The sequence below is a fragment of the Sycon ciliatum genome, chromosome 5 (genome assembly GCF_964019385.1).
Source record: "Sycon ciliatum chromosome 5, ocSycCili1.1, whole genome shotgun sequence".
Lineage (NCBI taxonomy): Eukaryota > Metazoa > Porifera > Calcarea > Leucosolenida > Sycettidae > Sycon > Sycon ciliatum.
Genome location: NC_088647.1, coordinates 2,128,888 through 2,140,627, shown reverse-complemented (window position 1 = coordinate 2,140,627; position 11,740 = coordinate 2,128,888). Strand labels below are relative to the sequence as shown.

General features: G+C 45.5%; 1 protein-coding gene across 1 annotated transcript; it reads left to right on the top strand.

Moving 5' to 3' along the window:
* The first annotated feature begins 3,916 nt into the window (after positions 1–3,916).
* Positions 3,917–5,646, top strand: LOC135816523 (glutamic acid-rich protein-like). The gene is made up of 2 exons (XM_065329719.1): positions 3,917–3,922; positions 5,224–5,646. Exons 1-2 carry the CDS (start codon positions 3,917–3,919, stop codon positions 5,644–5,646), a joined length of 429 nt encoding a protein of 142 aa, XP_065185791.1.
* Positions 5,647–11,740: the final 6,094 nt, after the last annotated feature.

Sequence of the window (11,740 nt, the reverse complement as noted above, 5' to 3'; positions counted from 1 at the left end):
ACTACTCACAACGTAAAACTAACAGTCTTTGTCTGTTGATCGTGTGGGGTTGAACTTGGACCAAGCCAGCTATATTGGTTGGCCCCTGGGTTGTGTTGGGCTTGTCGTGAGGCCACACGTCTATATTCAGTCGCCGCTCGTAGTGATTTCGGGGTCCGGTCACTGTGAGCCGGGGATGCGACAGTTATTTGAAGATCAGTGCTGTCGGGTCTTGCATGCATATGATGAATAGAGGTGGCTATAGATATTCAGGACAGTGACTCGGTATATCTTAGGGCCTTAGTTGACAATCATTACAAGTGAAAACGTCCAGTTATGAACAAAATTACATTTCTTTCCTCATTGGGAACGTTTGCGTAGAGACATGCAGGTGAAGGAGGTGTGAATAAACATGGGTGTGTGTAACCTCACCTTATAAGCTTGCTAATGATGATATTGTGACAGAAATAGTCTTGCTTCAACACCTGTCCATGCCGTAAGCATGTCTGAAGCAACAAAGGTCCTATTGAGCTTCAATGTAATTGGAAAAGATCCGTGCCATCGGGTTTGAACTACTGGGTGGTCCAAGTACAGCCATTTACTCTTTCTTTTGACTGTATTTTTTTTTGTATTTTTGCCCGTTTCCACCGAAGAAGTAGAGGCGGCTTTGAGACGACTGCGAAATCAGAAAAAATTACATTTCTTTCCTCATTGGGAACGTTTGCGTAGAGACATGCAGGTGAAGAAGGAGGTGTGAATAAACATGGAGGTGTGTAACATTACCTTATAAGCTTGCTAATGATGATATTGTGACAGAAATAGTCTTGCTTCAAGACCTGCCCATGCCGTAAGCATGTCTGAAGCAACAAAGGTCCTATTGAGCTTCAATGTAATTGGAAAAGATCCGTGCCATCGGGTTTGAACTACTGGGTGGTCCAAGTACAGCCATTTACTCTTTCTTTTGACTGTATTTTTTTTTGTATTTTTGCCCGTTTCCACCGAAGAAGTAGAGGCGGCTTTGAGACGACTGCGAAATCAGAAAGCATGTGGGCCGGATGGTGTATGCGCAGAACTCCTCAAATACGGTGCTGAGTACATCTCCCCGATCATCACCACCATGATCAACAACAGCATCACCAGGGGCGACCACCTGTGTAGTGTTATTGGTCCAGGCATATTGATACCGTTACCAAAACCTAACAAGGCGCGGGGACCAGTTGCAAACCTGAGACCGATTGTATTGCTGAACACCCTGCGCAAGGTCATTTCACTCGTTGTGCTCAAACGTATCACACCACGTGTGTCGCATTATCTTGGATCCACTTCGTCTGGTTTCAGGCCTGGCCGTGGCACTGCCGATGTGGTGTGGACACAGCGCTGGATTTCGGCTAAGGCCACCCACTTCGTGTGGGATTGCCACGTCCTTGGCCTCGACATGTCGAAAGCATTCGACACCATTAGCCGCACAAAGCTCCTTGCTGTTATGTCAGAGATTACCGGACCTGACGAGGCTTGCCTGATTCACCATTTGCTGTATGGTACAACACTCTCTGTGAAAGTGGGTGCCAATTCAGCGGAGGCGTTTGTTAGCACGCTAGGTACACCACAGGGTGATGGGCTGAGCCCGGTTCTGTTTGTTTGCTATCTGGAAGCAGCACTGAGGGAGACTCGAAGCAAACTACCACCACGGCCAGACACTGATGCAGCAATACCACAGGAAACAGGATATGCCGATGACATTTCCTTCTATTCGACTGAGCGACAATGGCTTGCCAACTCCCTACCCGTGATAGCTGACGGCCTGGGTGACTGGTCACTCAACGTTAACAGCAGCAAAACAGAGTGGCTTCACATCTCTGCCTCCACCACCGAATGGCGAAGATCGAAGCAACTTGGCTCTCTCTTGGGGGAAGAGGAGGACTTGAGCCGACGAATGGACCAAGCATCAACATCGTATGGCCGCATGTATTCGCTCTGGATACGACGTCAACTTGTATCCGAGGAAACCAGGCTTCGTCTCTACAATGCCATCGTCCTACCAACACTGTTATACAACTGCGAAACCTGGGGACTGACAGAGGCTGCACTGGAGAAGCTGAACGCCTTCCATAGACGTCAACTACGGAACTTGTTCGGAATTAGGTATCCCGCCATCATCTCCAACAAAGACCTATATTCCAGAGCACACACACAGCCACTTTCGCACACCGTTGCTGTCCGCCGTTTCCGGATGTTGGGTCATGTTCTGAGGATGCCCTCAGATGCCCCGCCACAGCAGGCAATGGACAACTACTTCCGTCGAGATGTCACCGGTGTGCGTGGACGCCCGAAATCGAACCTGGCCACGGCAGTCAAGGCAAGCACAGCTGCCAGAGACATGCCACTGAAGACCATGACTGATCTGAGTGGGCTCAGAATGCGCGCTTTGGACAAGCAATCATGGAGGGAACTCTCAGCCTGAGCTGGTTTTGCTCGCGGCTGCAACGCACGGGGTAGTGAACCCAGGACAGAAGCGGACCAGGCATCATGACTTTGCACATCTATCGTTATGCTGCTTCATTACGCGACCTGTTTTATTATTATTATTATTATTTGACTGTATTCCAGATGTGTTGTATTGGAGAAAGCCAGGACTACAACTTAGCTTATGCAGTACTTCTGGTGAGTAAGCAGATGTCATTAGTCAGCGAGATCACTTTGTCTTCAAAGCTGATCGTTGCGATGTTGACCAAGACAGATTGCAAATGGGATATCCTTTTGATAGACACTCAACACATTTTAGCAACACAGAAGAGGACAAAAAAACAGTCTCTCGCAGAATACAGAGGGAATTGGAGTTTGGTTCAATTGATAACTTTGTCCTGGTTGTAATATCCAAGTGTGCAGATAGCCTTTTCAAACTATTGATACTGTGTACTTCAGCATTTGTCTCCAACTTCATTCAGTACTTGGTGCCATAAGGAAGACACCCAATTGTGGAGATTGTCCAGTTCTGAGCCACTCTTTATTTTAAGTTTTGATCTTTGAGAATGTGTGCACTGAGATTGTCTGAGTATGCAGGTGTACAAGATTGAAAGGCTGCTTATGATGATATTGGGACTGAAATACTGTCTTGTTTTAGTCTGTTTATGCAGTATGTGTGTCTGATGCAACACACTTGAGTTTTAGTGTTGAAGGTTTATGGGAAAGAGACTTGTCACTTCGGACTGCTAATTGCCACCTGAGCTGATTTATTCCTCTCTGCCTTTCATATTGTAGTTGTCTTGGATTAAAGAAAGCCAGGATTCCCAATGGATGGTTGGCCTTCTAGATTCTAAGAACAAAGTATGCTCGAGAATACATGTTGGTGTATTCAATAGTTTGCTGCTTCTGTTCTGCTGCATCTTCTGCTGCTATTGTTGTCCACTTTTACAACAATAACACCCACAGAAGTCTCTCCTGTGAGCACGGTGGTTCGGCAATGTCTTTATTGATATTATTATTGTGTTTGTCTCAACATGTCTTTTTGTAGGGCTGTGTTAAAAATAATTTTTTTTATCTTTTTCCGCACGTACGAAGTAATGAAATCTGTACTAGTATAGAATATACGGTGTACTACTAAAAGCTACGCATTTCAGAAGTTTGTACGGTTTTGCCTCCCGTACTCTTTCACCTGTACAACTTTCCATTGCCCACACTGGACCACGGTTGGCGGAACCCTATAAAACCCCAAGATCTAACTCATTATAATATGTACGGAAAGGGAGTTCTCGAAGCCACATGTATGAATATAAATGAAGCTCACAATAAGAGCCCAGCATTTCATTTGCTTATATTCCCATTTTAGTAGTACTCAGTGCTGTTGAGTTACCAGAAGACAATGTTCTTTCACGCCTCACCAATTGTCTTTGCAAACAAACCACAAAACCCAATATAACCAATATAAGGATACGATGCAATGGAGGTAATACAATGTCATGTAACCCCGTTCTAAAATAGGTTGTGCATGGAATTCCGTACCCTCGTCAGACAGCACTTCAGTATCTCCCAGTAAACAAAGTCACAGTCCCTACTTCCGCTGCATAGCTCGCTGAGCATCCCATTGCTTTGTAAGTTGCTAATCCCTTCCCACTTTGTGTAGATGTAGATGTATGTACAAAGAGAAGTAGGGATTGATGAGGAGAGAAATGGGGAAAATCAACTGCAAGGTGGCGGAATTCCGTTGATTGCATAAGCATAGTCAGCTGTAAATTGCCTGAGGGCAGCTTTGAACTTATAGAGCGAGGCTTCCGATGTTAGACTGGGGGGTAAACAGTTCCATAGAATAGCAGTTCGGAACATGAAGAGAGACTTAGACAATGATTTAAATTTGGGAAGAATGATTTTATTTGGTCGTCGCTCACTATTCGTAATCTTGAAATGGAAATCAGCAAGGTAATCACGATGATGGAAAACATATCTGTGAAAAGTAGTGAGACTGATGATTTGACGACGATAGGCTAGTGACTCTAGGGAGCATTTAGAATTTAAGACAGATTTGGAAGAAGTGTAATCAAATGCAATTTTTTTCTTTTTCAGTAGAGCTCTAGCAAACCTTGCTTGTAATTGATCAAGAGTGGTCATGGGTTTCTTATTAGATCCAAACGACCACACCGTACAGCTATATTCGATCACAGGTCTTACGAACCCTTTGTACAGTATGATCATTGCCGAAGGCGTAAGTACGTGCTTTTCATTTTCTTTTTTTCTCTTCTTCCGTGGTTGGTCTCACCCTCTCCTCAATTCAATTGGATGTCTTGACATGCCACGAGGTGCAGAAATAAATACATAAATGGCAGGTCGGGTCTAATGGCTGGTTTGTGCCCTTCAGATTAGCCCTCAGGCTAACCTGTCGGGCACTACCAAGCCATAGACCACCCTTTTCAGGTGATCTACGGATACTTCCCCTAGTTTGAGGGGATTATGGCTCATAATCCCCTCAAACGAGGGGATCTCATATCCACAGGAAATCCTGTGGATCCTGTGGATCCCCTTGGACGGTGGGTCGGACCCAGTCCTTCTACCAGCATAACCAAGAGAGCTAGCTCCCTTGGCTGCTGCTTGAATAAACCGCCACCGGCTCTGCTTGTGGCGGGGGCTGGGGTGGACCCACCTACACCCGCGCTGGCATCACCAATTCTCACACGAATTGCCACGGCGCCCGCAGCACCTACTTAGCAAGACAGGCAATGCAGACCTCTCACTGAATCTACACCCTTAATCCAGAGACCTCGGAGGGCAACAGAAAACTACTCCACAGAGATTTATGCCAGAAACGGCCAAGGACCGCCCGTTGCGGACAGTAACAACAGGAGGAGGGTCGAGCAGTATCAGGAGTCATTGAGTGAAGCGGATCTGGAGGAACAACTCCGGTCACGGGACGAGCAGCTAGCAAATGGGAGACAAGTGATCTGTACAGAAACGGATAATGAGACGGATGATCAGAGGAAGGAGGAGGAATTGGATGACAAAACGGTTGGTGAAGAGACAGAGGACGAGGCAGATGATGGTAGTGATGATGATCGTGAGGATGATGAGCGGAACGAGGAAGAGGACGATGAGATGGACGAGGAGGAGTCGAATGGGAAAGAGCGAGATGAGGCGGATGAATGTGTTGATCGTAAGAAGTCGACTGTGTATCTACACTAAGTCTTGTTATCTCGTCCTGACTGTCTTCGTGTGTATGATGACTCTCATTTTTTCTGTACTGTGTCGTGTGCGTTATGTCCAACAGTTGAAAGTCCTTGAGGCAGTTTGTATACGTATTCATAAGCCTGTTTTGTGTAAGCAGAAAGAGCACGTTGTTGCACTGAGGTTGTATTCGTAGGTTGACAGTTCGTTCAGTGCCTTCTCACCTTTGGTTACATAATCTTGTTACCTTTTAGCTTTTCCTCTAGTGTTTTTATTGCACTTGTATCATGATGTCATTTGTAACACCTTTCTATTACAGCGCTTAACTTCAGTTTCTTTGGTTGTATCATTTAGTTCCGTATTTTCCCCACCGATGATACGAACGAGAAAATCGATTCTCGTTTCAATAATATTATTTGTTATGAAATACACAGTCATACATGTCGAACAAGTAACGTAGTTGCGTGATGTCTGCGGCCTTCATCCTATTCATAGCTATATTTTCCAATATATTCCAATTTTCCAGCCGATTTTTGAACAATTAGCTGATTTTGCGGCCGAATCTGATTTATTTTTGAGCCGGGCGAAAAGCCGAATAGGCGAAAAATGGGCCGATTAGGGGGAAAGCCTACATTAGACCGTGAGGGTGGCATACCGCAGTTTCTTCTTCGGCTTTGATCCACATGTACATGTCCTTCACTATTTTCCCTTGTCTGGTGATGTCTTCACAGAGACAATTTCTGACAAAATCCGAAAATTATGCCGGAAATTATGTACCTAACACCAGCATAGTCCGCCAAGGGCTACCTTTGTACATGTATTTTATTGGCCCTGTACTGGCTAGCCCTTTCCCAAAGATGCTCGTCACTTTTTTCGGAACTTTTCGTTGTTTAGGAATAAATTGCAACTTTCGCAACTTTCTTCATTTTCCGGAACTATTTCGCAACTTCTCCTCAACCTTGGCGCAATTGGCCCCATGGCATGGGGTCAAAAGGTCAATTAACGACTACATGTTGCATTGTTGGACAAATGCATACTCGTGCTCGCTCATTTCTCGCCTGCCTTCAGGCTCATTTCTGAGAAACAGTAGATCAACGGTAGTTATGATAATTATGTGCATTCCCTTTTCCGTGCACTGTAATGATGTACATGTTGGATACATGCAACAGGCTACTGGCAATGTGTAAAGTGGTGGTTCACAGCAGGAATGGGTGTACGAGTTTGCTGTCGCAGCATCGCTGCATTTCTGCTATTTCTGCTCCCTGTTTTGTAGGTTTTGCACAAGAACTCTCCAATTTTGAGTTGCGATATTGGCAACTTTTGAGCTTTTTCTGTAAATATGGATGCGATTTCAGCAACTAGCACTTGTTTTGGCACGGTTGCGAAAAGCATAAGTTGCGAAAAGCTATGGCATCTTTGGGAAAGGGCTAGCTAGTACTGGCTGTCTACATGTAGCTCGTGTAAAAAAGTTTTTGTTAAAAAAAACTATTTCCCCCGTAGATCTACTAGTAGTAGATCTATGTGTACAATTATTATTTTAAAACACTGGACTGAGCTGGGACACGTAGTGTCTGTACCGGCTACTACAGTACAGCTAGTAGATACAGGTAAGCACTGCTAGCTATGTGCCCCACGTAGATCTACGTGTAGAGTCTAGTTGTGTGAACAGACGCTAGCGCTACAAAGTAGAGACAGCTAGCTACATGATGTACAATGTAGCTACAGCCTACATGTCTTATGTCTGTTTCACATTTCTGTAGGCCGATTTTCCGGCCGACATGGTTTCCGACAGATCTGCGGCGATTTTCTCGTCGCACTAGTTTTAGGTGTTATGGTGGCAGTCTGATACCGAAGCCGTTCATGTCGTTGACCCTGGCTAGCCGCCGCCAACCGGTCAGTGCATTCTCGGCTACGCAACAGCTCATCCGACACAGTCGGTGGATTTCTTGTCGGAATCGGTGTTGAAGCATCGGCCGGAAAATCGGCCAAGTAAGTGTGAACCAGGTATTATTACACTGACTGTACAACGCAGCTCGTTCGCAGTCTACACAACTGCAAAGTTTAGCACTGCGTCTCCGACCTAGTGAAGTGGCGCAGCGCGGGTGAAGTTTGTATTCACACTTCGACTAACGCTCGGCGGTTGAAGAAAAGGAGACGGAATGGCAGAAAGGGAACCAGTCTACTGGCCGTGTTATCGACTACGGTACCTGCTTTCTCTTCGACACCAGTGCTGTGCATCCATTCGAGGTAAACAGGAAGCGACGCTCGAGGAGGAACTCGTACACACTATTCTACTGTTTCGACATTGCAGGGCCGTCAGTTCGCAGCTGGTCTCACAATTCAGCGGCTCAGTCGCTCGGCTTCCTCTGTTGTTGTGAGGTGACTTGAGAGTTCTGTGAAGATGGCGTGTACATTTCGTGGTAAGTGCAGTGCGTTAGTGTTCAGTATTTGACTTTTTACTTTGTGTGTGGCCATTGGTGAGTCTGTTCGACAGTCCAAATAACTCCGTCTTGCGAAACTGTATCTGCTGGGCTGTGAATGGTGGCCGTCTTGCAAGGTAGTTTCTCCCAAGTTTAGTGTTCTGTGTGTGGATGTACCGGAGCGGAACACGAATTCTCAATGTTTGCTTTCTCCTTCGTTTCTCTCACAGGTGAATCCACTTTCCTTCGTTTTTGCCTAACTACCTTTGACTCGTGCTCTGGATGGCCTGGCTGAGTGACTGAGTGACTGCCTTGCTGTAGCCCCTACGGGAGTGACGGACTTTCTAGATTCCGACGGCAAGCACGCTGCCATTCTCAGCTATCTTACTTAGTAAGTTGTTGCACTACCAAGCGGCGGGGTCAAATGTACTGCAAAGCTACTATTGTATAAGCGACTTTCCAAGCACCGGTTGTACTCTGGCTGACATAACCACTGCCAAGTGTTGGCTCCGGTAAGTTCCAAAGATCTATTTTCTATTCAGGGGCGTAGGAGGGGTTTTGGAAGTGGTACGGCCGAAGGTTGGTGCGGCCGAAGGCCGTGTTGGAGGGAGGTCCGGGGGGACCTCCCGCGGGAAATTTTTGTAAAAAGGACACAAAATCCTGCGTTCTGGGAACTTCTGGCACACTTCTGGCGCAGTGTACGTGTGCAGTAGGACTAAAAGTAGGACTAAAAGCACCTCCGACATGGCGATTTTTTCAAGTGCGAAGAAGAAGAGTAGATGTACGTTAGGAACTAGGTGTTACCCCCAGCGCAGGCAGCTGATCGCGCGAGTATCAAGCAGCACGAAGACCAGGATTTCGCTGTGCCTAGTGAGCACGACGTAGTACACGATTCTGTACTATCTCCTGTTTGCGAGGAACAAGGAGAACAGGCGGCGGCTTGGATTTACGACTCGTGCACTGGCGGAGAACAGTGAGCTGCCGTCATTACCGATCGAACTGGTTGGTGTCGGAGCTGATGCAGTATCTCTACCATGATCAGCCTGATCCCAGCTCCCATCGACAGCGTCGTCTGGATTTCGTTCGCAACTAAGTTACTGGAATCGCAAGCTCCACGAAAGACGGCATCCGCAACATCGGCGTGTTGGTGCCTTGCCGTCCGTGTCGGCAATGGCCAAAGCCGTTCTGGTGACTTGACGTCCTTGTCGGACAAAGCTGTGTGAAGAAGAGGGGTAGGTTCGCCAAATCGAAGCGTGCATATGCCATCCGCTCAAGGCAAGGATAAGAGGCCGGCTGTGAACCAAATAATTAATTTCATCTGATTGGTGTGAAAATGTATGTAGCTAGGTGGTGGCTATGCAGTAGTTTGACCATGTTTTGAGCCGATTTCCCATTTGATCGCCAGAGAAAAATACACCCATTTCGCCGTACATAAATGGCTATAACTTTAGAATGCCTGGACCGATTTGGTTAAAAGTGGTACCATTGGATTTCTTATTACCTGGGTGACATTGTCCAAGAACAAGCTAGCTTGAATTATGAATTTGAATTTTATCCTGCAATACCTACTGTTGGCCGTCTTGCAAGGCAGCTTCGCCCAAGTGCACTGTTCTGTGTGTGGATGTACCGGAGCAGAACACGAATTCTCAATGTTCACATTCTCCTTTGTTTCACTCACAGGTGAATCTAGCGAACTTCACTTTTGCTCAATTTTTATTGCTTTACCGTATTTTCTCCATTATAAGCCCAGCGCTTGTATCTTTTCAACCAGTCCGGACAACGGGCTTATATTGGAGGTTGGGCTTCTACTAGAGACTGAGCTTACTTCGAAGTATTATTTTTCAACCACCTGGTGCATGTACATTTCCTATTATTTTTCATTATAAACGTAGCAGAAATATCCCAGCAGGTACCGGGACTGAAGTATTTTGCTTTCGAGTATCACAGTCCTACAACAGCATGACTGATTGTGTTTATGTGATACTGTGTGACATCAAACCTGCATGGACATGATCCATACGGTTCTCCATTACAAGCCCTGCGCTTATGTTGGAGACTGCGCGTGCATATCTTCGAAGCCCTCTTGGAGTGCGCTTATAAATTAGACAGAGCTTCTACCAGAGACTGCGCTTGTATAGAGGTAACACGGGATTCCTTTTTCACTGCAGCCCCTTAGAACCTTAGTTACATCGCATATTTCACAGTGCATAATGAATATGCTGGGAGATGTAATTTTTACACTTTTCCGTGGTACGATTGTTGGCCTGGGTCATCAACAAGCAGCAGCCATCTCAGCGGCCAAAATCACCCAAAAAAGGTGCAAAAGGAATATCATTTTTGAGACCCTGCTTTTCGATTTTTCCATTACTTTATGCACAGGTACAAACATGTCTCCAGCATCAGTAACACGAGACCATTCAGAAGATATTACAAGGCAAGTGCACCTCAGCATTATTTAATTGAAGATCAGTGCTGTTGGGTCTTGCATGCTTATGATGAATAAAGGTGGCTATAGGTATTCAGGATAGCCATGTGTTGTGCTGTCCTGTGATGATATGGCTATCTGTTCTGACGCATGTATTGGGAAAAGGTTGTGTAAACAGAATGTAGGACAAAATTAGGGAAGATTGGCGGCTACCGTAGTGACGCGCATATAAGCACATGTGCCTATGCCCGGGCATAAGCGCACCCTCACAAATAAGCGCAGTACATCTTGCGACACACAGACACCACAAAAACACCATGTTCACATAGTTCAATGTGCAATGCAGTACTGCACGATGTGCATACTTATGCAAGGTACCGGTACACTAGCAACTCGGGTACATGGGCCTATGTGTGAGACAAAACAATCCGCAAAATTTAGCAAAAACTCACTCATAAGCGCATGGGCCTTATGTGTGTCACTGCGGTATGCAAAAAGGACGAAAAAATCATTCTATTTTTGGTCAGATGCGTAAATTCTGCAAAACTGTAGCCATATTGGCTGTCACTGATCAACAAGCTTTTGTGTCCTTCCGCAAAAGCTTTTCTCTCTGTTCACAACCGGATGTTTTCCATTGCATTGAGTTGTTCACTAGGCGATTCAGTATATCTGATGGCCTTAGTTAACAGCCATTGAGATGTGAATTGTCCAGTTCTGAGCCACTTTACTTTTTGTTTTGATCATTGAGAATGTATGCATTGAAAGAAGAGTGAGTAATGAGTATGGAGGTGTATACGTTTATAACGGTTGCTTATGATGAAATTGTACCTGAAATAGTCTTTAGTCTTACCATGCAGTAGGCATATCTGAAGCAACACATGGCCTATTGAGCTTAAATAATGACATGTTGTTAGAAAAGATGAGCTGTACTTTCCTTGAAATATAAAGGCATTACCGCAATAGTTTGATGAATAACACTACTTCTATTTAAGTGAATGCATTTTCGTATTCGCTTTGAAACCTGTGGTTTGGAGGCTTAAATAGTGCATCTAAAGTGCGCACTATTCTCCGACAAATACGGTCTAGTATGACTTGTACTACGGAAATCATACCATGTCAAGTTGATGTCCTTTTCACTGTACTTTGTGTTTGCATCTGGCAGATGTCTTTCCTGCGGAGTTATTTCAACTTCTAGTGGTGGTCATTTCCGAGAGGGAATAATATTGTAAGCACTATTGACGGAGTAAATTGGTTCTCCGTTTGCTGG